Raw genomic sequence first — 26607 nt, 5'->3', positions numbered from 1 at the left:
TGTTTTTCTTGACGTGATTCTTGTCAAGCCTGCCTTTCATACACACGATCGAGAAAAAAAAATGCTCGAGCAAAGCGCGGTGACGTACAACACGTACGACGGCACTATAAAGGGGAAGTTCCATTCCGATTGGCGCCACCCTTTCGGCTACTTTTGCTGATTTCGTGTTGGTAAAAGTTTGGTGAGAGACGATTTGCGCTTTTCAGTCTTCCTGCTTTTCAGTGTGTTACAGCGTGACGAATGTGCCATCTCCATTACAAATGCTAGTTTTACCAGAATGAGTGCTCCCGTCTCATAACTTCTGAGCATGCATGTTTTTTTTCCATCGTTAAAGCATACACACGACCGTTTTTCACGACGTGAAAAATGACGAGAAAAATTAGAGCAGGTTCTCAATTTTTTATTGGACATTTTTCACGTCCAGAAAAATGCTCTGGAGCCCACACACAATCGTTTTTAAGAACCAATTAAAAAAATTGAATTTTTCACATCATGAAAAACGGTTGTGTGTACGCGGCATTATTCTCCGGGCCCCGGCTACTACTGGGTGGGGAGCGGAGGAAGATCACTCCGCCAGGGAATGGAAGAGATGAGCAGGCAGGCGGCTGGTCAGGTCTTGAGCCAAGGCAGATGAACATGTGAGTGGAGCTGGATGGGCATGCACCCGAAACTGAAGAAATATTCCCTTCACGCCGACCAGCACATGATCATCAGAAAGGGGAACAGATAATGGAAAAATACACCCCCTAAGCTAGTAGGAGTAGCGGAGCGGGGTGTGTAATTCAGAATTTTAATATTTTTTTTTTATTATTCTGCACTGACTGGCCCAGATTCAAGAAGCACTTGCGCCCGCGCAACCAACGTACAGGCACATTGGCGTACATGTACTTTCCTGCCTAGACGTGGGTCGGGGGTCTGATCGGGACCCCCCCCCCCGCTACATGCGGCGGTCGGATTCCCGCAGGGAGCGATCCGGGACGAGGGAGTGGCTATTCGTTTATAGCCGCTCCGTCGCGATCGCATACGGGGAGAGCCGTATGTAAACACGGCTTCCCCGTGCTTCACTGTGGCGCTGCATCGATCGAGTGATCCCTTTTATAGGGAGACTCGATCGATGACGTCAGACCTACAGCCACACCCCCCTACAGTTGTAAACACACACTAGTTGAACCCTAACTCCTACAGCGCCCCCTGTGGTTAACTCCCAAACTGCAACTGTCATTTTCACAGTAAACAATGCAATTTAAATGCATTTTTTGCTGTGAAAATGACAATGGTCCCAAAAATGTGTCAAAATTGTCCGAAGTGTCCGCCATAATGTCGCAGTCACGAAAAAAATCGCTGATCGCCGCCATTAGTAGTAAAAAAAAAAAAAACTATCCCCTATTTTGTAAACGCTATAAATTTTGCGCAAACCAATCGATAAACGCTTATTGCAATTTTTTGTACCAAAAATAGGTAGAAGAATACGTATCGGCCTAAACTGAGGAAAAAAAATAATTTTATATATGTTTTTGGGAGATATTTATTATAGCACAAAGTAAAAAATATTTGTCAGGACCAGATTTGTCATGTGTCCATGGGTTTAGGTAAGTAAAAGGGAAATTTTAGGTAAATTTTTTTTTTTTTAAAGTTACCCTGTCACACAAAGCCACTTCTGTACACAAGACAACTTATAGAAGAGGCATTGTATATCTCTTTCCAGAGGCCTGCGTTTTGAAAAACCCAAATTCACTGATCCAAAGCAGATGTAAGTCTGTAAGAAAGTAATTTTTAGCTTATATCAGACACCATGGGGGTTATTTACTAAAGGCAAATCCACTCATTTTAGAGCTTCCCCTCAGATCTACAGCGACTGCACTTCCAAGTGCACTTGTAGTGCAGAGTGGATTTGCCTTTAGTAAATCAACCCCTATGTATCAGTAACAAACTTGCCTCTAAACCAGCCGCCGTGACCAGTGAACCCGGTCAGGTTTCCAGACCCCTTTTTTTCCCCCCCAACAATATTGGCATTTGGGGTGTATTTAGGTTTTGTGCTGCCCTAGGCCTGACTAAACTTGTGCACCCCCTAATTTAAATATGACCCACCCCTTCCTGTCAAGGCCACACCCCTTGCATTTTAAGACCCAGCCTTTCAAGTAAGGACACTAGTTCTGATGGCCTGGGGGCGGGGGGGGGGGGGCAATGGATTCCCTTAATTTGCATAGATTTCCTCTCACTTCCTGTTTGGCTATGGGACAGGAAGTGAAGGGAAATCTCTACAATGGGACAGGGATGGTAAAAAATTAGAAGCGACGACTCCCCCCCCCCACACACAGTTGCTGAATGCCAACCGCCAACATACTGGAAGCAGCGCAGCCGATTTATCGTGGCGCTAAACTAGTATTCCCTACAGTGCAGCGCAAGCTGGCGGGGACACTGTCCGTGCTGCCCCCCTGCAAAGTGCTGCCCTAGGCCTGGGCCTTGTTGGCCTAGGCCAGGATACAGCATTGGCCTCCCCCATTGCCTCTCTTTTATAGAAGAGACCATGGTTCCTTTGTATACAAACCTGTAGACCATCACTTCCTTTGGGAACCATCTGGACCTACATGGACAGCCAAGTATCATTCTATCTATTTGGCCGGTGCATGACTTGGAGCTCTTGCTCACAAAGCTGGTGGCTCCCTCACTAGGCAATTATAAGCTATGCTTCATACAGTTTGTATGTGGAGAACTTTCTCGTTAAGGGCTTAATTGCCAATGAGGAGGTACTGAAGGTGCCATACACGAGGATACATGTAATGACATGGGCACCTCTTCCCTTGGGGTTTTCCAGCAATATCTGATTTTGTTTTCATAGCCAACTCTGGCATTTTGTTATTTAAATGTGGTTTCATCCTAGGAGAAATGTTTTTGTATTATCATTCATATTCTCTGAAAAATCGCCAAGAAATCCAATTCTGCCAGGGTATGTAAACTTATGAGCACAACTGTGTGTGTATGTATGTATATGTGTGTGTGTGTGTGTGTGTGTGTGTGTGTGTGTGTGTGTGTGTGTGTATGTATATCTATCTATCTCTCTATCTCTATCTCTATCTATCTCTCTCTCTCTCTCTCTCTCTCTCTCTCTCTCTCTCTCTCTCTCTCTCTCTCTCTCTCTATCTATCTATCTATCTATCTATCTATCTATCTATCTATCCAGATTCAGAGACAGTTACACCGGCGTATCAGTAGATACGCCGTCGTAACGCTGAATCTACGCCGTCGTAAATTTAAGCGTTTTCTGGAAACCAGATACGCTTAAATTAGGCTAAGATACGAGCGGCGTAAGTCTCCTATGCCGTCGTATCTTAGGGTGCATATTTACACTGGCCGCTAGGTGGCGCTTCCGTTGAGTTCGGCATAGAATATGCAAATGACTAGATACGCCGATTCACGAACGTACGTGCGCTCGTCGCAGTAAAGATACGCCGTTTACGTAAGGCGTTTTCCGGCGTAAAGTTATTCCAACAAATAGGTGGCCTAGCCAATGTTAAGTATGGCCGTCGTTCCCGCGTCGAAATTTAAAAATTTGACATTGTTTGCGTAAGTCGTCCGTGAATGGGGCTGGACGTAATTTACGTTCACGTCAAAGCCAATACGTCCTTGCAGCGTACTTTGGAGCAATGCACACTGGGATATGTACACGGACGGCGCATGCGCCGTTCGTAAAAAACGTCAATCACATCGGGTCACCAATCATTTACATAAAACACACCCCCCCTCATCCTCATTTGAATTAGGCGCGCTTACGCCGGCCCCATTTACGCTACGCCGCCGTAACTTAGGAGGCAAATGCTTTGTGAATACAGCACTTGCCTCTCTGACTTACGGCGGCGTAGCGTAAATAATACTATACGCTACGCCGCCTGAAAGATGCGCCGCCCTACCTGAATCTAGCTAATAGTGTGTATGTGTAGCACTACCCCTGAAAGACCTGCTGGTTTGTTTTGGGTGGCACATTACCCCTGTATCTCCGCCGTCTAGGGTACTTGATGAGAGGGAGCTTCAGTAAAGGGAATGTCCACACAACAAGTGTCTTTTCTGTGCTTTTATTACACAACAGGGTAAAATGATAGAAGTAAATGGAAGGTGAAGAGATGGCAGAATGGAAGATGGCAAATTCAGGTGTAACTGGATAGGGAAACAGTCCTGCTTCCAACGACAATTCCACATCGCCACTCTAGCTAGAGTGGGTACAGTGCATTTGGACATGCCTCTCACCAGCCTGGCAGCCAGAGTGTCCCTCGAATTTAGGATCAAGTCTCTGCCACAGACCCTCCTAAAGGTTGGAGACAATTATGGTCCGGAATCCCTTTAGTAGATTCAGCACCCGGATCTCCTTCAGGTAGTTTTGGTCAAATTACCAACTGACAGGCGACCAACATCCAGCCTCTCAGAACCAAGGTTGTCCTCCGATGAAGGGACAGGCCCCTCCTGGAACACCAGCCTCGTGCTTGGTATCCTTCGGACAGACTCCACATAGGTCGGCTTCCTCCAATTGGAAGGACAGCTCAGGACCACCTTCGGATTGGGGACCCAGTCCATCACTGGGCCCACACAGCAGATCAATTGCTCCGGGGCCAACGTGGTCCCGGAACCAGGAACACTGCGACACATGCACACCCCGGCCAGGAGGGCCATTTGCGGGGGTGTCGTGGAATGGCTACCCCAATGGTGGACGCCACATGAGGAAAAAGACCAAGAGAAAGATGGCGTCTGCCACTTAATAACCCTCCCCAGCATGCACAGCGAGGCGAACACCCTCCTGATTGGCTGCTGGGAAGAAATATTCAAACGCACTTGACTCCACTGCTGCCACCTATCCTCCCGGGGTGGAACTCACTCCCCTGGCAACGACAGCATGTACAATCAGCACAGCCAAAGCTAGAGCAGAGACCCCAAATGTAAACAATTAGACTGGTTCAGAGCCAACTATTTCCAATAGCACCGGCTCTGAACATTGGCAGTCGTATATATATATGTGTGTGTGTGTGTGTGTGTGTGTGTGTATATATATATATATATATATATATATATGTGTGTGTGTGTATATGTATATATATATATATATATATATATATATATATATATATATATAATATTTAATGCGTGTGTGGCACTACCCCCGGAGGAGCTGCTGGTTTGTTTTGGGTCTACACTCTGGTTGTCAATTCCTGAAGTTGGCTCAAAACCCTCCCTTGGCACAACTGGTATAATGGGAGTTATGAACCTACACCATGACAGATAGACTGTACACAGATTTCAGCTTAACCAAAGTGACACTTTACTAGATAGGATATAGCAAAGAAACAAGGGTAAAACAGTGATACTGTGATAAACCATAAATTAATAAAAAAAATCACAACATTAACATAAGTGAACGATCTATAAATAGTTCTAAAAACATCAATAGTGACCAGAGTGAATAAATATTGAAAAAAATGTTGTGAAAAGAAAAAAAGAAAATCACACTGGTATGTGATAAATGAAATCAGCATATGGAACTGATCCGCATATAATGAAAAAAGTCCCAAAGCAAAGTGATCCAGATGATCATCCACAGAATAGGTGAAGGGATAGAGTAGACTTCATCCACCAGGGTTGACAGTAGTCTCCTTACCCTGTTTAGATGACCACTATGACGGTGGTCTCAGTAAGCATGGGGATTTTAGGTCTCCCTCTGGACCCTCTGTGATGTATCTGGGGTGCTGTCTGCTTATCTCAAACGAATCAGAGAAAAGCGAAAAGACCATAGCATAATACCAGAGGCATATTGAGCCATAAAAGTAATGCACTTACAGCAATGAAGTTTTCAGACAGCGGTGTATATAAATCCAAATGCGATGGAGGGGCGGCGGCTTCACCTCCTTCTCCTGCTCGTATGTGCTCCGTGTTTCCTCGTTGGGAACGGCGTGATGACATCAAGAATGCGAGCCACGCCTACGCGGTTCGTCACCACGGACGTCTGGGATTCCCAGACGACGTCCGTGGTGACGAAACGCGTTTATCACATACCAGTGTGATTTTTTTTTTTCTTTCACAATTTTTTTTTTCAATATTTATTCACTGTGGTCACTATTGATGTTTTTAAAACTATTTATAGATCGTTCACTTATGTTAATGTTGTGATTTTTTTCATTCATTTATGGTTTATAACACTGTACTGTCCACTAAATGTTTTCCTTGGATCATTTTCAATTTGTTATATAGCGCTGTACCCCATATTTTTCACAGATCCCACAGAGTGCAGGACAGGAACAAGGGAGATACAGAACAGGTGCCCAGGGTTTAGTGCAGTCATGGGCGGTAGAGAGTGCATGGTAGGCTGCACCCTCTGTGGGAAACCATTTTTTCCCCTGATGACCAGTTGTTGATGCTCCTACTGCATGATCTCTGTAGTATAGTCTAGTAAGCTGGGGGGTACTACAGCCAGATGGGTGCTTCAGCTTAATATTGCAACAAAGGTAAGACACGTGGCAAATGGTGAAGCTTTTAAGGAGTGGGGAGAAGATGAGGGCAGTGGAGGGAGAGTTTGCAATGCCATTTGGGTGTGTGCTGGGCATGGTTGAGTTCCTGCACCTATTCTCTGGGGGGAAAAAAAAGATTGCCTTAAAAAGTCCCATTAAAGCGGATCACCACCCTAAAGTGAAGTTGCGCTGATCTGCACCCTCCCCCCTCCGGTGTCACATTTGACACCTTTCAGGGGGGAGGGGGGGTGCAGATAACTGTCTACAGACAGGTATTTGCACCCACTTCCGGCCACACGTCACAGGCAAAAGACGTTTTTTTTCTGACATCCCGTCCGTCCCCCGTTGTGTGCTGGGAACACTCGGCTCCCAGCACACAGCGGGAGCCAATCGGAGGGCGCGGCTCGCGCATGCGCCGTAGGGAACCGGGCAGTGAAGCCGGAGCGCTTCACTTCCTGGTTCCCTCACCGTGGATGGAGGGGGGAGCAGCAGGGTGATGAGCGATCGCTCGTCCTCTGCTGCGGACGCCGCTGGACTCCAGGACAGGTAAGTGTCCTAATATTAAAAGTCAGCAGCTGCAGTATTTGTAGCTGCTGGCTTTTAATATTTTTTTTTGAGCGCACATCCGCTTCAAGTGGTTTCCATGTATACATATATATGGGTGTTGGCAAGGGTGCAGGGTATCCCCCTTTCTCTAAGTATTCTTATAAAGAATTGAATTATTTTATTGCATATTTTTGCGTTGAGCGGTCTGTTGGGTCTCTTGCGCATACACTAGTTTAGTTAAGGGATACAACCGATATTTTTGATACATGGAGGTTGAGCTATAGTCTGGTTTTTATTACTGTTCTTTTTGTCTCATGAATATATCAGACTGTGTGTGGATATCATATAGACATAAGAAAAAAAAATGTTCCATGATTAAACTGACGCAGGTTGGTATCGTAAAGAAAAACATTATGTATAAAATAACTGATGCACCTCTGAAAAGTAAAACGCTGCTCTCTCTAATCATTACATTGTTAAACATGTGCGATTGTTCCTCTGTATAGCGAGCTGACGGTAGATGAGCCACTAAAAACATGCTGGTCGGGGATGTGCGGGTTCCCCCAGGTGGTGTCTCAGGTCCACGTGGTCAGCGCTGCAGGACTCAAACATCAAGACTCTGAAGGAGGTAATGTGATGGTTGTGTGCGGCAACAATATCCATCCTAATGATTGTTTCCTTTGATCTTAGTTGGTCTTTCCTGGTCCCCCCCCCCCCCTGCTATTAACATGCTAATGATCTTTTTACCTACTTGACCTCTGGAATATCTACCCCCCTTCATGAACAGGCCATTTTTTGCAATACGTCACTGCGCTGCTTTTACAATTGCGCGGTCGTGCGACACTGTACCTAAACAAAACGTATGTTCCTTTTTTCCCCCAGAAATGGAAATTTCTTTTGGTGGTATTTTTTGACATATTATAAGAATGTCTAATCTGTAATTTGATGCCTTTTGGAGATTTTTCCATCTTTCCTTGGCTTAGTTATGCACATTAATACAAATTTTTACCTGGGGTGCCCAAACTTTCGATCCCTACTGTAGATATCTAGAGAGAGAGATATCTAGAGAGAGAGATATCTAAAGAGAGAGATATCTAGAGATAGAGATATCTAGAGATAGAGATGGATATCTAGAGATAGAGATGGATATCTAGAGATAGAGATGGATATCTAGAGATAGAGATGGATACCTAGAGATAGGGATGGATACCTAGGGATAGGGATGGATGCCTAGAGATAGGGATGGATACCTAGAGATAGAGATGGATGCCTAGAGATAGAGATGGATGCCTAGAGATAGAGATGGATGCCTAGAGATAGAGATGGATGCCTAGAGCTAGAGATGGATGCCTAGAGCTAGAGATGGATGCCTAGAGCTAGAGATGGATGCCTAGAGCTAGAGATGGATGCCTAGAGATAGAGATGGATGCCTAGCGATAGAGATGGATGCCTAGAGATAGATGCCTAGAGATAGAGATGGATGCCTAGAGATAGATGGATGCCTAGAGATAGAGATGGATACCTAGATATATATGGGCCATATTCTCGTAACTTTCTGCGGCGGCATCGCTGAAGCTATTTACACTACGCCGCCGTAACTTACTGGAGCAAGTGCCGTATTCCTCAAGCACTTGCTCCGTAGTTTGCGGAGGCGTAGTGTAAAAGGCCCGGCGTATCCCCGCGTATTTTAAAGGGGGCGGCTTATATTTAAATTAAGCGCGCCCCCGTTTCGAACGAACTGTGCATGCGCCGGGCTAAAAATAGCCCAGTGCGCATGCTCCAGTTCTCAGCGGAAAACGTCAATGACGCCGACGTGTGCGTCATTGACGTAAAGTCGAATTAAAGAATGACTTAGGAAAACAACGTATCCGACGGGAAAAGACGGCGCGGACCCGACGCCATACTTAACATGGCATACGTGGGACTGGCGTAAGGTTACCCCTCATATAGCAGGAGTAACCTTACGCAAACGACGGTTACGCGACGCGATTTTGTTCGTGAATCGGTGTATCAGGCTCATTTGCATAAACAAATGAGACCTGAACGTAAACGCCACCTAGCGGCCGGGGGCGAATTACATTTAAGATCCGACAGTGTAAGTGACTTACACATGTCGGATCTTCAGCGTATCTATGCGAAAATGATTCTAGGAATCACTTGCATAGATACGCGGGTCAAAAAAGAGAGATACGACGGAGTTTCCTGAGATACTCCGTCGTAACTCTACTGAGAATATGGCCCATATATCTCTATTTATTTATTTATTCTTATCCTTTTTTTTTATTTTCATTTTTTTACTTTTGTGCTCCTAATGTACAGCATTAAATATTAAGTATATATAATTACACACTGTGTGTATGTATCTATTTTTATGTATATACACAGTATGTTTTGTTTTTTTACCATAAAAGTGAGCATAACTTGCGTGCATTAGTTTTTTATTTTTTATTTTTGTTGGGCCAGTGTCAGGAAATAATGCACTATAAATGTTTACATCCATCTACAGTGGTAACCATACAACACATTTAAATGATCGCTGGCTAAACTGGAGAAAAAGGATTTTTTTTTTCTTTTATTACTTTATTATACAGAAGTCAACGATTGTTAATTCTTGAAACTGGCAGAAACAAATGTGTTATACATTTTTTTTTTTTTTGTGTTTTATAAGGTGCTGATCCCTATGTCATCATTAGCTGCGAAGGGAACAAAGTTCAGTCTCCAGTCATCAAGGACAACCTGGATCCCAAATTTGATGTCAAAGGGTTGTTCTTCCGCAAGAAACCTGGACAGCCGATTATTGTTCAGGTAAAGATCAGCTGATTATGGTGTACCAATTATTTATGTACTGATTGTGATCAATTGATTGGTATCTTAAAGTGGAACGTCACTCTCCTAATCAACATTGATTATTTTTAATCCTCATGCTGCTAGCCTAGGCAAATGATTGTCTAAAGGAGGGGAGTAGAGGAGGAGGGGCTTTCTCAGCTAAGCACACCCTCCTGTATGCATGCCTGAGTTGAGGGCAGATGGATTCCAGGAAGTAAATGCTACATGCATCATTTGCCTTATTTAAGATGACCACGGCCAGAAATGCTAGGGGGGGGGGGGGGAATGGGGGGTTTCAATGTCATTTTTCAACAAAATAAAACACGGAGACATGAATGGATGAGAGGGTTTGCTTTGACAATTAGAAATTAATTAAACAATGTTAGATTTGCTTTCTTACTATGGCTAAGGTAACCAGATTTATGTCATGGAACGTCAGGGGGTTGGGCAGCCCAGTTAAACGTTTGGCGGTGTTGCGCACGATTAAGCGGCTCAGGGCAGATGTGGTCTGTCTCCAGGAGACTCACTTCCCCCCGACTTCTACACCACAGTTTGCAACTCGGCAATTCTGTCATCAATATCATGCGACTGGTTCGGTGTACTCGAGGGGAGTGAGTATCCTTATCAGGCGGGACACGCAGTTTTTGCCTCTGAATGTTAAAATTGATCCGGAGGGCCGCTTTGTGATTATTCTGTGCTCCCTTTATGGAACCAAGTGTATATTGGCTGGGTTGTACATCCCCCCCCCATACTCATCTAGCTTACTTAAGGTGATAGCTGATTATATGGCCAGATGCCCAGGGGTCCCTACATTGGTCCTGGGAGACTTCAACAATTACCTAGACTATACAAAGGACAAGCTGATTTCTCGCCTTACTGGGCCGGGGGGAGGGCCCGCAGGTCCTACTCCTTTTGCCCGCCTTTTGATAGAGATGGGCCTCACTGATGTCTGGAGGGTACGTAACCCTGAGGCAAGGGTATACTCATGCCAATCGGCATCGGTGGGGGGCTTGTCAAGGATCGACATGGCACTGGGCACTGATTTGCTGTTGCCCTTGGTCTTGTCCTCCCAATACCACCCAAGACAAATCTCTGACCACTCCCCGATCACCATAGACGTTACACTGGGGGCCGTCAGGGGAAATTCCTTATGGAAACTGAATCCCTTTTGGCTAGCTCTCATACCGGACCCCGATCCAATCCCAACATTGATGACGGAGTTCTTTGGTCACAACCTGGACTCCGCGGGAGTGGGCACGGTGTGGGAAGCGGCCAAGGCGTTTCTACGGGGTCAATTTATTAGGGTCATATCCCAGATCAAAACTAAAACCAAAGAATGGGAAACATTTGTGTTAACAGAAGCCCAAAGGCTGGAAGCCACATATATAGAGGATCCTAATGATTCTACAAAGAGGTCCTGGCTGGCCTCCCAAGCGTTACTAGAACAACTCTCCCTACAACTAGCTGAGAATAAAAGGTTCTTTCTACAGCAATCACACTTTGAGGAAGGGGAGAACACAGGCCACATGCAGGTGATGCTAGCCAGGTCTCAGCAGCCCACCTCACACATAGTGGCACTTCAGGATGCACAAGGCACCCCATGTTACTCCACCCGCTCTATATTAGACACATTTTCTACTTTTTTTCAAGACGTCTATACGTCTAAAGTCCAACCCACCAGGGAAGAGCTTTCTTCCTTTCTGGATAGGTACCCCATCCCTAGCATTTCCTCCTCTGACGCGGCGCTCTTGAATGCCCCGTTAACTGAGGACGAATTGTTGGAAGCCCTGGCACATGCCCAAAATGGGAAGGCACCAGGGGCAGATGGCTTACCTGCTGAGGTGTTTAAAAGATATTCAGAACAACTCCTGCCAATGCTCCTGAAGGTTTATAACCACGCTCTTGAAACCGGTGTGCTCCCCCCCTCTATGAGTGAGGCCATCATAGTGGTAATATTGAAGCCTGGTAAGGACGCTATGTCGCCGGACTCATATAGGCCGATCTCCTTACTAACGTTTGATGTTAAATTGCTGGCAAGGGTCCTGGCCAATAGATTGTCCAAGTGCATCCAGCATGTGGTGCATAGGGATCAATCGGGATTCATCCCGACCAGATCTACTGCCCAGAATCTACGTCGGCTGTTTCTTAACCTGCAGGTACCGGCTGACAACCCTGGAGATCGGGCCATTTTCTCGCTGGACGCCGCTAAAGCGTTTGATAGCGTTGAATGGCCCTATCTCTGGGAGGTCCTGAAGAGATTTGGGGTGGGTAGCACTTTTCTTAAATGGGTTCAACTGCTGTATAGCGCCCCAACAGCCAGGTTACGGGTTAATGGAGAGCTCTCTGACTCCTTTAGGCTTTTCCGAGGCACCCGGCAGGGGTGCCCTCTTTCACCCCTGCCGGGGTGAAAGAGGGCACCCGGGCCTCTTTCACCCCTAATATATCTCGGAGACATGGACGGCTCCCTAAGGAATGTGATGTCCCTGATCGCTAACTTTGGGCAACTGTCGGGATTTAGCATAAATTGGAATAAATCGGTATTGTTACCGCTTGACCCCCTAACACACCAGCTGCCTGAATGTGCTAAAGATGTACTGTTAGTGGATGAGTTCAAATACCTAGGCATCCAGATTACGGCCGACCCAAACCAGTATCTCCTACTTAACTTGGCCCCACTGTTACGAAAGTTCCGGGCAAAATGCTCGGCTTGGCTTAAGCTGCCCCTTTCGGTCACAGGAAGGGCTAACTTGGTCAAGATGATCTGGGCTCCGCAGCTGCTTTACATATTCCACAATGCCCCGATATGGATTCCCCATACGTGGTTTACCCAAATAGATGCCCAATTCAGGAGTCTGATATGGGGCAACAAAGTGGCTCGTATTAGTCTCTCCTCCCTGCAGCTGGCCAAGGATCAGGGGGGCATGGCAGTCCCACATGCTAGATATTATTTTGTGGCCTCGCAGCTCCAGCACCTGGGGGGCTGGGGTTGGGAGGACGCTGAAGACCCCATTCGTCTATTAATGACGCCTGGTGGGTCGGAGTTATCCGCGCTATCTCATTTGGAGGCGGGACTTACACAAATCTCGGGCTCCCTACCTACCTTTAAACTATTGAACTCATTGTGGAAGTACACCAGAACGCTACTGCGCATAACAGGCATATGCTCATTTACACCGATATGGAACAATAAATATTACACTGAACTCTTTAAACTTAAAGACTTTCGATCTTGGGAACTAGCTGGCATACGGTACATTACACAGTTGTATAGAGGAGCGACTCTTAAATCATTTACTGATCTCAGGGAGGAATTTGCACTGCACAGGTCCCAATTCTACCGTTACTTACAATTGAGACACGCGATACAGGCTGAAGCTAGGCTTTCACAGCTTAGGTTTTCAACACATCCACTGATGGCGGAGGTATTTATGAATAAGGACAGGAAGGGCATGATCTCCAATGTCTACAAGTTGCTGCTGGGCGTGACACATGACGCTTCCTCTCTGCCGTGTAGGAGGGGTTGGGAGAGGGATCTAGGCCCCATTGATGGAGAGACTTGGGAACTGTGTCTCACTTCAGCTCTCGCAGGCTCTCTCATTTATTCCTACTACATAGGGTGTACAGGACCCCAGTACGTTTGCATAGGTGGGGGTGTCGGGACTCTCCAATATGTCCAAAATGTTGTGCACAGGAAGGGGACCTGTTACACATGTTGTGGAAATGCCCGAAATTGTTCCGCTACTGGAACTTTGTTATAACCACTATTTCCCAAACGTATCAAGTACCGATTCCGCAAGATCCGATTATATGTCTACTCGGGGGTCTGGAGATCCCATCGCTCTCGCCCAATGGCCATACTGCAATACTCCGCCTGTTATACATAGCTAGAACGGCGATTGCGAGACTTTGGATATCTCCCAGGGTACCGACGACTAAGCAATGGACTGATGATGTTAATAAACTGTTAATCAGGGAAAAAATTACATACCAGCACAGAAATGCGTTACGGAAATTTTATTCCATGTGGCAACCCTGGCTTAATGTCCCGGGTCTAGGTCCCCCACAGCTTATCATGGATAGATTGTTGCTAGGATAATGATTTATTGCACTGTACTACGAAAATCTCTGTTTGACTAGGGATAATTGATGTCTATTCTTCTGATCCCCATACCCCTCCACTCACCGCTCCTTTTCTCCCCATCTTTTCCCCTCCCTCCTTTTTCTCTCCCCCCTTTCTCCTTTATTTTTTATTTTTTATTCTACCCTTACCTTTTTATAGTAAGGCCTTACTATGCAACGTTTAGGTGGTAGCTTTGGTTGATTATGCGGAGAAATATGAAAGGAAAGAAAAATAATTCTGTTTTGCTTTGTAACATTCCGGTCGCGAATCGTTTTTTTTGCTCCGGAGTGGCACAATCTACACCTGTTACGTGTTTTTTATACTTGCTGATGTAGAAAACAGCACAAAATGCTTAGATACATCTTCTATACCTTTTCTGTGAACTGAAAATAGGTCAATGATGGTATTCAAAATATGTGTAAAGGTGTATGCTGATGTTTGTGACTTTACATTGTTTTTCTCAAATAAACGTCTTTTGATTTAAAAAAAAAAAAAAAAAAGAAATTAATTAAATAGTGTGTTTATTTAGTTTGTGGTGCTCAGATCCAGTGAAGATCCACTTTAATTTAGCACCCCCTCCAAAAAAGAAAAAAAGCTTCACCTGTCAATGTTCCTGGGATACCAACCGCTGCTGCAGAAAACTCTCCTGGCTTGTCCTGTATTTTTTGCATACATGTAAAATTCCAGGCTGTTCCTATGGAGGGGCTGTCTGTTGTGTCCTATCGATATACCGGACCCAATAGGAGAGGTATGGGACCTGTCAGAGTTTGCGATGGTGACTCTGACTTCCCAGCCCTAGACGGATATTCTGTAATAGTATGGAAACGGTTCTCTTTTAAGGGTGCAGGACTGTCATACAAGTGGTGACCCCACTAGAGGCTTAAAGAGACCCTGTTGCCAGATCATGCATTTCTACAAAAATCTTCTCAAAAGATTATACTTACATTGAAAGTATTTTATTTGTTATTTAGCTGAAAGGGCCTCCCTTGTGTAGATGTGCAAAAACCCATCCTGGATGTGATGTTGGCAGCCTCACCCAAGTGACATTATATAGTATTACCCTTTACTCCACCCCTGCAACATTGGTGATCAGTGGGAAGAATGTTCCTTACATTGGTGATCAGTGAGAAGAATGTCCCTTACATTGGTGATCAGTGAGAAGAATGCTCCTTACATTGGTGATCAGTGGGAAGAATGTCCCTTACATTGGTGATCAGTGGGAAGAAGTCCCTTACATTGGTGATCAGTGGGAAGAATGTTCCTTACATTGGTGATCAGTGGGAAGAAGTCCCTTACATTGGCGATCAGTGGGAAGAAGTCCCTTACATTGGCGATCAGTGGGAAGAATGTTCCTTACATTGGCGATCAGTGGGAAGAATGTTCCTTACATTGGCGATCAGTGGGAAGAATGGCCCTTACATTGGTGATCAGTGGGAAGAATGTTCCTTACATTGGCGATCAGTGGGAAGAATGCTCCTTACATTGGTGATCAGTGAGAAGAATGCTCCTTACATTGGTGATCAGTGGGAAGAATGTTCCTTACATTGGTGATCAGTGGGAAGAATGTTCCTTACATTGGTGATCAGTGGGAAGAATGTCCCTTACATTGGTGATCAGTGGGAAGAATGTCCCTTACATTGGTGATCAGTGGGAAGAAGTCCCTTACATTGGCGATCAGTGGGAAGAAGTCCCTTACATTGGTGATCAGTGGGAAGAATGTCCCTTACATTGGTGATCAGTGGGAAGAATGTTCCTTACATTGGCGATCAGTGGGAAGAATGTTCCTTACATTGGTGATCAGTGGGAAGAATGTCCCTTACATTGGTGATCAGTGAGAAGAATGTTCCTTACATTGGTGATCAGTGGGAAGAATGCTCCTTACATTGGTGATCAGTGAGAAGAATGCTCCTTACATTGGTGATCAGTGGGAAGAATGTTCCTTACATTGGTGATCAGTGGGAAGAATGTCCCTTACATTGGTGATCAGTGGGAAGAAGTCCCTTACATTGGCGATCAGTGGGAAGAAGTCCCTTACATTGGCGATCAGTGGGAAGAATGTCCCTTACATTGGTGATCAGTGAGAAGAATGCTCCTTACATTGGTGATCAGTGGGAAGAATGTTCCTTACATTGGCGATCAGTGGGAAGAATGTTCCTTACATTGGTGATCAGTGGGAAGAATGTCCCTTACATTGGTGATCAGTGAGAAGAATGTTCCTTACATTGGTGATCAGTGGGAAGAATGTTCCTTACATTGGTGATCAGTGGGAAGAATGCCCCATACATTGGTGATCAGTGGGAAGAATGCTCCTTACATTGGTGATCAGTGAGAAGAATGCTCCTTACATTGGTGATCAGTGGGAAGAATGTCCCTTACATTGGTGATCAGTGAGAAGAATGTCCCTTACATTGGTGATCAGTGAGAAGAATGTCCCTTACATTGGTGATCAGTGGGAAGAATATTCCTCACATTGGTGGTCAGTGGGAAGAATGTTCCTTACATTGGTGATCAGTGAGAAGAATGTTCCTTACATTGGTGATCAGTGGGAAGAATGTTCCTTACATTGGCGATCAGTGGGAAGAATGCTCCTTACATTGGTGATCAGTGAGAAGAATGCTCCTTACATTGGTGATCAGTGGGAAGAATGTTCCTTACATTGGTGATCAGTGGGAAGAATGTTCCTTACATTGGTGATCAGTGGGAAGAATGTCCCTTACATTGGTGATCAGTGGGAAGAATGTCCCTTACATTGGTGATCAGTGGGAAGAAGTCCCTTACATTGGCGATCAGTGGGAAGAATGTCCTTACATTGGTGATCAGTGGGAAGAATGTCCCTTACATTGGTGATCAGTGGGAAGAATGTTCCTTACATTGGCGATCAGTGGGAAGAATGTTCCTTACATTGGTGATCAGTGGGAAGAATGTCCCTTACATTGGTGATCAGTGAGAAGAATGTTCCTTACATTGGTGATCAGTGGGAAGAATGCTCCTTACATTGGTGATCAGTGAGAAGAATGCTCCTTACATTGGTGATCAGTGGGAAGAATGTTCCTTACATTGGTGATCAGTGGGAAGAATGTCCCTTACATTGGTGATCAGTGGGAAGAATGTCCCTTACATTGGTGATCAGTGGGAAGAAGTCCCTTACATTGGCGATCAGTGGGAAGAAGTCCCTTACATTGGCGATCAGTGGGAAGAATGTCCCTTACATTGGTGATCAGTGAGAAGAATGTTCCTTACATAGGTGATCAGTGGGAAGAATGTCCCTTACATTGGTGATCAGTGAGAAGAATGCTCCTTACATTGGTGATCAGTGGGAAGAATGCCCCTTACATTGGTGATCAGTGAGAAGAATGCTCCTTACATTGGTGATCAGTGGGAAGAATGTTCCTTACATTGGCGATCAGTGGGAAGAATGTTCCTTACATTGGTGATCAGTGGGAAGAATGTCCCTTACATTGGTGATCAGTGAGAAGAATGTTCCTTACATTGGTGATCAGTGGGAAGAATGTTCCTTACATTGGTGATCAGTGGGAAGAATGCCCCATACATTGGTGATCAGTGGGAAGAATGCTCCTTACATTGGTGATCAGTGAGAAGAATGCTCCTTACATTGGTGATCAGTGGGAAGAATGTCCCTTACATTGGTGATCAGTGAGAAGAATGTCCCTTACATTGGTGATCAGTGAGAAGAATGTCCCTTACATTGGTGATCAGTGGGAAGAATATTCCTCACATTAGTGGTCAGTGGGAAGAATGTTCCTTACATTGGTGATCAGTGAGAAGAATGTTCCTTACATTGGTGATCAGTGGGAAGAATGTTCCTTACATTGGTGATCAGTGGGAAGAATGCTCCTTACATTGGTGGTCAGTGAGAAGAATGCTCCTTACATTGGTGATCAGTGGGAAGAATGCTCCTTACATTGGTGATCAGTGAGAAGAATGCTCCTTACATTGGTGATCAGTGGGAAGAATGTTCCTTACATTGGTGATCAGTGGGAAGAATGCTCCTTACATTGGTGATCAGTGAGAAGAATGCTCCTTACATTGGTGATCAGTGAGAAGAATGTCCCTTACATTGGTGATCAGTGGGAAGAATGTTCCTTACATTGGTGATCAGTGAGAAGAATGTCCCTTACATTGGTGATCAGTGGGAAGAATGTCCCTTACATTGGTGATCAGTGGGAAGAATGTTCCTTACATTGGTGATCAGTGGGAAGAATGCTCCTTACATTGGTGATCAGTGGGAAGAATGTTCCTTACATTGGTGGTCAGTGGGAAGAATGCTCCTTACATTGGTGATCAGTGGGAAGAATGTTCCTTACATTGGTGATCAGTGGGAAGAATGTCCCTTACATTGGTGATCAGTGGGAAGAATGCTCCTTACATTGGTGGTCAGTGGGAAGAATGCTCCTTACATTGGTGATCAGTGGGAAGAATGTTCCTTACATTGGTGATCAGTGAGAAGAATGTTCCTTACATTGGTGATCAGTGAGAAGAATGTCCCTTACATTGGTGATCAGTGGGAAGAATGTTCCTTACATTGGTGATCAGTGGGAAGAATGTTCCTTACATTGGTGATCAGTGAGAAGAATGCTCCTTACATTGGTGATCAGTGAGAAGAATGTCCCTTACATTGGTGATCAGTGGGAAGAATGTCCCTTACATTGGTGATCAGTGGGAAGAATGTCCCTTACATTGGTGATCAGTGGGAAGAATGCTCCTTACATTGGTGATCAGTGGGAAGAATGCTCCTTACATTGGTGATCAGTGGGAAGAATGTTCCTTCCATTGGTGATCAGTGAGAAGAATGTTCCTTACATTGGTGATCAGTGGGAAGAATGTCCCTTACATTGGTGATCAGTGGGAAGAATGCTCCTTACATTGGTGATCAGTGAGAAGAATGTCCCTTACATTGGTGATCAGTGGGAAGAATGCTCCTTACATTGGTGATCAGTGGGAAGAATGTCCCTTACATTGGTGATCAGTGAGAAGAATGCTCCTTACATTGGTGATCAGTGGGAAGAATGTTCCTTACATTGGTGATCAGTGGAAACAATGTTCCTTACATTGGTGATCAGTGGGAAGAAGGAGGAGGACACACCCAAGGAGCTCTCTGAGAGATCCAACCTTTTTCAAGCCTGGGCCTTGCCTGCTAGCTTGGCCCAGGAATAATGCCTGATCCTGGGGGAGGCCCCGGGACGGATCCCCCTGATGATACGGGGCCTAGTGAGGAGGAGGTGGAGGATCTGTCTGTAGGTCCAGGCCCTGCTGTGGATGCGAATGTCTTCAGTCAGAAGAGCATTGATCGTTTTAGGGCGATTGGAAGAGCTGAAGAAAAACTTAAAATTTTGAAGGCTGAACACAAATCCTTCAAAATCAAGTATTTCCAGGCCTGGAGTAAAAATCGTTTGGCCATGAAGCCTGAGTTGCAGGAATTGGAGGAAAAGGTAAAGGAACAATCTTTATTATTGGAAAAGCTGAAAGATAAAAGTGGAGAAAAGTTTGATAATGAGAGGAGATTTGCCAGCCAGACAGCAAGTTCCAGGGACCAGCAACAGCCTCAGATAATGGATGACGCGGGTCCATCTGCCTCTGCACCTCTCCCTCCATGTCAGGGCTTGGAATCGCCGATGGCAACCAGCCAGGGGGTTGAGAGTGGGCATGGCACCCTGAAATGTATCCAGGAGATGGAGTCACCCCTGAGAGCAAACAAGCCTGCTAATACAGAAGTCCCTGAAGCCAAGCCAGTACAGGTGGAGAAATGTCAGCACACCTCACTGTCTTCCAACATGTCTGCCCAACCTGCTGTGGTGGACGGTGTCCTGACTAAGGAGCAGAAAGGGAAGGCCTTGTGCAGAGCGCTGCCTGGAGTTTCTGCTGGGACCTGTAGTTCCTCTGTACAAGGTATGCCTGTTACTAGCAATGAGATTGCCTCACCTGAGCCTCCCTGTGGTGGGGGAGGGGATCAGCATATTGCACCATGTGCAGTGGAAGAAGCAATGGAGGTTTCACCTGCTGCAGTATCAGACCAGCCTGCACTATCCCCTGATGACAACCCTGTCCTGACAGAAGAGAACCGACCAGCTGAAGCTTCTACAAGCACAGCAGTGGGAACTGACACTGCTGGGAAGACTGCAGGAACTGTGAATATTCCAGCAAGTACTAAGAATGACACTAATGATAAAACAATGGATGTGGTGGGTGGTGAAGGGGTTAATACTGCTGGGAAAAATAAAAATGACATTCCTCCCCCTGCTCAGCAGAGGAAAGACTCACCGATTGTTCAGACCAAATCTGTGCAATCGATATCTGCTGCAAATGTGTCAGATGGTTCAAAACAAACCAATAGTTTATCTGCTGGGAGTTACGCGTCGGTTTTGGGGAATCGCACCAGGGAGGGTGGGGGGAATGGTGCAAATGTTGGTGGTCACAATTTGGGGGGGTTTAGTGGTGGGATGGTTGGTGGGTATAAGCGGAGAAATGTGGTCCAGTTGAAGTGGGAGGGGGAGGGGACCCCACCAGTAAGGGGGAGGGTGGCAGAGTTGATCCTGGAAATGGGGTTCAAAGTCGCTGACATTTTTGCTTTGATTTGTCCTGTTGGGATTTGGGAATTTGATTTGTCCTTTGTAAAGCCTGAGGGTCTGGATTTATTTTGGGAACGTTTTAGGGGGCGCAGGGACCTTCCGCAGTGGAATGGTTGGATGCCAAAGGTGGTTTCCAGGCAGCCTCTAATAAAATCAGTGACGATCCTTGTGCGTAACGAATCCATCCCAGAGGCTGATTTGGTAGTATGGTTACGCCGATATGGTGAGGTCCTCGCTCCACTGCGGAAGGTCCTTGATCAGCATGGGATATGGACAGGGGCCTGGACAGTGTCACTAAAATTGGGGGTGCAGGGAAATGTTGTTCAACATCTGCCCTGTTCAGCCTTTCTGGGGAGGGACAGGCTGACCATTTTTTACCAGGGTCAGCCTAAGGTGTGCAATAAATGTGGTGACAAGGGCCATTTTGCCTCCACCTGCACCCGCAAGAAATGTTCTTTGTGCCAGGAGCTTGGCCATTTGGCTAAAGACTGTACTGACATTCGGTGCAATTTGTGCCAAAACTTGGTCACCCGTACAGTCAATGCCCGGAGGCATTACATAACCTGCCAGGGTTGGAGGCTGAGCTGCAGAGGCTGGATAAGGAGGATGAGGCCACTGAAACTCTTGTTGTCCCTCCTGTGTCTGTGACATCTGTTTCTGTTCCCCCTAGTGATGTGGTCCCTGAGTCTGTCCCTTCTGTGTCTGTGACATCTGTTTCTGTTCCCCCTAGTGATGTGGTCCCTGAGTCTGTCCCTCCTGTGTCTGTGACATCTGTTTCTGTTCCCCTTAGTGATGTGGTCCCTGAGTCTGTCCCTTCTGTGTCTGTGACTTCTGTTTCTGTTCCCCCTAGAGATGTGGTCCCTAAATCTGTCCCTCCTGTCCCTAGTCCATCTATCCGTAGATCCTCCAGACTGGCGGAGGCTGCTGGGGGGGCAGGTTTAGCGGATCTTCCCACTCAGCCTCCAGTCCCTGCCCCTCGGCAGCGCAAGCGTGGTCAGGGGAATGTGGGGGTGCTGGATGAGGGTGGGGCTGATGGAAGGGTGTCCGTACCCCATGTTTCACATTCCATTGATGGGGATTCGGATGAGGAGGGGTGGGAGAAGATTAGGAGGAGGAAAAAAATGAAGAGAAAGACAAGAAAACCGGTCGTCTCTTCCTCAGAGTCGGATCCAGGAGGGGTTCCTCTTGGTAACACCTTTATGTGTTGTCAGGTGAAAAGATGTCTTTGTCTTCTTCTTTTTCATCTATGGATGAGTCACGTTGTTTGAAGAGAGCGGTTTCTGGTGATGAGAGTGTGGTGAAGGTCAAGAAACGACTACCCCAATCATCCTGATGGCAGTTCCCCCTCCGATAAAGGTGGCGACCATTAATGTCGCCAGCATTAAATCTGCAAGAGCTCGTGATATGGCCTTATTTTTGCTCAGCGAGTTTGATGCCGAGATTTTATTTTTGCAAGAGACCTGGCTCCATACTTTGGCCGATGTCCACCTGGCAAAAAGGGAGTGGAGATGCGGTCCCTCCTTTTGGTCTCTTGCGGCTGAGCCCTGCAGCGGAGTTGCGGTACTTTTTGAAACCGATATGGTAACGCGCCGGCGGGTAATTGAGGTAGAAATAGGTGGATGCATGGTGTTGGACGTTTCTTAGAAGGGCTGCATGCATAATGGGTGCGGGTTTGTTTCTTGACCTTGCAGGTTTGTCTGGTATAGTGGTGTGAGTTTGTATTAAGATTTACTTTCCTGGTGATTACATGATTTTTGCTTTGCTATAAAGTCTTTTGTTTGAGAGCAGATTTGCTATATTTATTTTCATTTATGTAAATATGTGTATATTTATGTATATCTTATAGTGATTTTATGCTTTTTGTTTGCAAGACTTTTAATAAACAAAATTGGGAAGAATGCTCCTTACATTGGTGATCAGTGGGAAGAATGCTCCTTACATTGGTGATCAGTGGGAAGAATGCTCCTTACATTGGTGATCAGTGAGAAGAATGTTCCTTACATTGGTGATCAGTGAGAAGAATGCTCCTTACATTGGTGATCAGTGGGAAGATTGCTCCTTACATTGGTGATCAGTGGGAAGAATGTTCCTTACATTGGTGATCAGTGGGAAGAATGCTCCTTACATTGGTGATCAGTGGGAAGAATGTTCCTTACATTGGTGATCAGTGGGAAGAATGCTCCTTACATTGGTGATCAGTGGGAAGAATGCTCCTTACATTGGTGATCAGTGGGAAGAATGTCCCTTACATTGGTGATCAGTGGGAAGAATGCTCCTTACATTGGTGATCAGTGAGAAGAATGTCCCTTACATTGGTGATCAGTGGGAAGAATGCTCCTTACATTGGTGATCAGTGGGAAGACAGATAAAAAGATCATTGGTGTCACATTACCAAGTGGCACTGTATCCAGAACTATTCAGGCACCATCAGATGGGAGGTCAATCAACCATAGCTTAAGGAACCCCTAACATCCACTACAGCAGTGATAGTGAACCTTGGCACCCCAGATGTTTTGGAACTACATTTCCCATGATGGTCAACTACATTGCAGAGTGCTTGATGATCATGGGAAATGTAGTTCCAAAACATCTGTGGTGCCAAGGTTCCCCATCACTGCACTAGAGGAACTCTCTTCTTACCAAGGAATACTTGGTAAGAATGGCTGCTTTATAGTATTCCCCTTTTGCACCTCTACGGTACATAATGGGTTATGTGGGTAAGTAAAGAGAGGGGTGGAGGAGCTGGACCAGCACAGACAGTAATTAGAAAATCCCAGAAAAGGAGAGGACTATGACATGGGAGGGGAAACTGTACTAGGGATTTAATTCTTCTCTGTATTTTACTCTTGAAGTAGTTGCAAGTGAAAAAAATAAATAAGTAAAATATAATTTATGGAAGGGGAAAAATACTGCAAAAATTACTTGTTTATTTTCTTTTTTCTTTTGCTTTTACCTTCGATTTTTTTTTAGGTTGGTGACAGGGTCTCTTTAAACGTGCCTTTCCTTGTTCTGTATATGGTCTCCTAAAAGTGTAGAGGGAAACCTCCCATGAAGTCAAACTTTTGAGCCATCACAGACCTGAGAATATTCTCCTGGCATAGGCGTGCGCACAGGGTGTGCCAGGTGTGCCCAGGCACACCCTAATCACACTGTGCAGCACAAATTCCCCCTACTGCCCTAGCTCCTCCCCTTCCCCCGTCACAGTGCTTCCAGCTTCCCTCCTCTCTCCCACCAGAGGTTTTAGCATGAGTGGGGGAAGGGGATGGTAAATATTAGGGTTGTCCCGATACCACTTTTTTAGGACTGAGTACAAGGCGTTGTACTTTTTAGGCATCAGGGGTATTTGTGGGAGTACAAGTACTCCCGCAAATACTCGGTATCGGTCCCGATACCGATACTGGTATCGGTATCGGGACAACCCTAGTAAATATGTCATTTACTGGCCCCTTCCCCTTCTGAATGAAGATCGTGAGTGATCAGTATTGTGTATTTGAGCTTTGGGGTGCACACCCTAATGCAATAGGCTGCGCACACCTATGTCTCCCGGTCTCATAAATAAAGCATTGGTTTCCTGAGCAACCAATCACAAGCACCGTCCCATGTGGGGGAGGGGAGTAATGAGTGACCTGCCCTACCACATCTGGTGTTTTCCGTTGTTCTCGTTTTGTTTTTTTACTTTCTCACCCCTTTTGTTCTTCCCAGATCTGGAATCACAACGTAGTGAAGGATGAATTCATGGGTCAGGTGGTCCTCTCCGCAGAAGCCAACAATCAGCCGTCCCAACACAGCCTCCCCCTCCAGGACAAGAGCAACAAGTCCAATCCTCAGGTCTCTGGCTCGGTCCAGCTGGTCCTGTTCACCTGCAACACCCTCACCGGCATCTAACCGCCACGTGCCATAACCGCCACGTGCCATAACCGCCAGATAGACCTCTCCGCAGTAGGTGCCTTTTGGAAGACCAAGGATTGTTGGACGGTTGAGCTTCTTTACAGACAATGGACACTTTGGTGCATCGGCTTGTGTCCTCCTTATTCACCGATATCCTTTATGGCCATATGGTAAAATATCGAGCCGGATGCATGCGGTCCGTGTGATTTTCAAAGCCAAAACAAATGTACTTACAGGGAATCCGAGTCATTGATGGTAATCGGTGACTTTGTGGCCATATCTTGTGTCCTAGTTCATTCAGGTCTATTCAAGTTATTCTATTTAGTATTGTATCTATTATAGGAAGAATCGATCACCATTAACCAATCATTATGTTTAGATCATATCGCTAAGAAGTTTTATATCCCCTTTAGAAGTAATAATCAAAATCTATTTTCTGTGGACTTCTGACGGTACCTTTTTAAAGCCCAACTGGACTTTCAGTTTTAATTGCCTAAAAACATTTCAGGAGCATCAATGCAAAAGGTTTTCAAAGTCTTACATTAACCACTTGCTTACCGGGCACATATACCCCCATCCTGCCCAGGTGAAATTTCAGCTTCCAGCACTCCGTCGCTTTAACTGACAATTGCGCGGTCATGCGACGTGGCTCCCAAACAAAATTGAAGCCCTTTTTTTCCCACAAATAGAGCTTTCTTTTGGTGGTATTTGATCACCTCTGTGGTTTTTATTGTTTGCGCTATAAACAAAAAAAAGCAACAATTTAAAAAAAAAATCAATATTTTTTACTTGCTCTAATAAAAAGCCCAAATTTTTTTTCAAAAAAATGTTTTTTGCTCAGTTTAGGTCGATACGTATTCTTCTACATATTTTTGATATGTAGAAGAGAGGGTACCTGGCGGACATCGCGACCGGCAGGCACGCGCATCGGCATCTCGGGGACGCGCCGTCGCGCTCGCGCGCCCCCCAGTGGCCGGAGGAATGCAGGACGTCATATGACGTCCTGTTGGATTTTCAGAGCCACCGTGAAGCCGTCATTTTACAATGACCCGGGGCTCAAGTGGTTAGAAAAGTAGCACCACGCTGAGTAGAAAAGCCTGTTCCCTTCTAGCATGCTGTATAGAAGGACCCTTGGTCTTGAATGAATGAATGAATGAAAAACTTATAAAGCGCGGCGCATGCGAACTGAATCGCTTCTGGGCGCTAGTTGTTCGTGTCTCATGACATCAAAAGAGCAGAGTTTTGATTCGTCTTCTGAAAGTCAGGTGGTTTTCCTCCAACCGAATGCTGGTTGGTAAAGCGTTCCATAGTCTAGGACCCTGAAAAGCAAACCTTCTTTCTCCTTTGGACTTGTATTTGGTTTTTGGTACCCTGACCAGATTTTGGTCGGTGGATCGCAGAACGCGATTCGAATTGTGAGGTTCTATCTTGTCGCAAAGATATTGCGGAGCCTTCCCATGGATGCACTTATGTGTCAGGCAGAGTGCTTTAAATGCAATTCTGTCTTTTACTGGCAGCCAGTGAAGGGTTCTCAACGAAGGTGAGATTGATTCCCATTTTTTTTTCCCAGTCACAAATCTGGCGGCCGTATTTTGTACGACTTGCAGACGAGAGATTTGGTACTTTGGGAGTCCGAGGTAAAGGGCATTTGCATAGTCCAGTCTGGAATTCACGATTGTTCCCACCACGACTGCTACGTCTTCTTTGGGGATAAATGGAATAAGTCTGCGTAGTAGGCGCAACAGATGGTGCGCTCCGCTGACTACTGACCCTATTTGTGCGTCCATTGTCATGAAGGTGTCGAAGATGACCCCGAGACTTTTGACTTTGGAGCTAGGGGTGATGATTTGGCCCAGAATGGGCGGGGGTGTCCAGGTTGTTGCCAGTTGACTCTTTCGGCTGGCGTGAAACATAAGGAGTTCTGTTTTTGAACTGTTGAGTTTAAGATAACTCCTAGTCATCCAGTTTTCTATCAAAGAGAGACATTTCTCTAAACTGAGATGATGATCCTTTTTGTTGCAGATGCGAAAATACAGTTGCGTATCGTCTGCATAAGAGTGATAGAGTAGTTCTTGGCTACTGATAATATCAAAGAGAGGGCGAAGATAGATGTTGAAAAGCACCGGTGACAGGGGGGATCCTTGGGGGACTC

The 26607-nt window shown here is 45.7% G+C and overlaps 1 protein-coding gene across 2 annotated transcripts in view; it reads left to right on the top strand.

The window, feature by feature from the left end:
• Positions 1-25063, top strand: part of CAPN5 (calpain 5) — a 182932-nt gene extending 157869 nt beyond the window's left edge. For both annotated transcript variants that reach the window (XM_040339990.1, XM_040339991.1), the window contains exons 11-13: positions 7541-7662; positions 9703-9839; positions 24270-25063. In XM_040339990.1, coding sequence (XP_040195924.1) covers positions 7541-7662; positions 9703-9839; positions 24270-24452 — 442 coding nt within the window. In that variant the 3' untranslated portion in view covers positions 24453-25063. The remainder of the gene's footprint in view (positions 1-7540; positions 7663-9702; positions 9840-24269) is intronic.
• Positions 25064-26607: the final 1544 nt, after the last annotated feature.

This window comes from Rana temporaria, chromosome 2 (genome assembly GCF_905171775.1).
Source record: "Rana temporaria chromosome 2, aRanTem1.1, whole genome shotgun sequence".
Classification (NCBI taxonomy): Eukaryota; Metazoa; Chordata; class Amphibia; order Anura; family Ranidae; genus Rana; species Rana temporaria.
The sequence above is the reverse complement of the archived record's forward strand: the minus strand, read 5'-3'. Positions and strand labels throughout refer to the sequence as shown.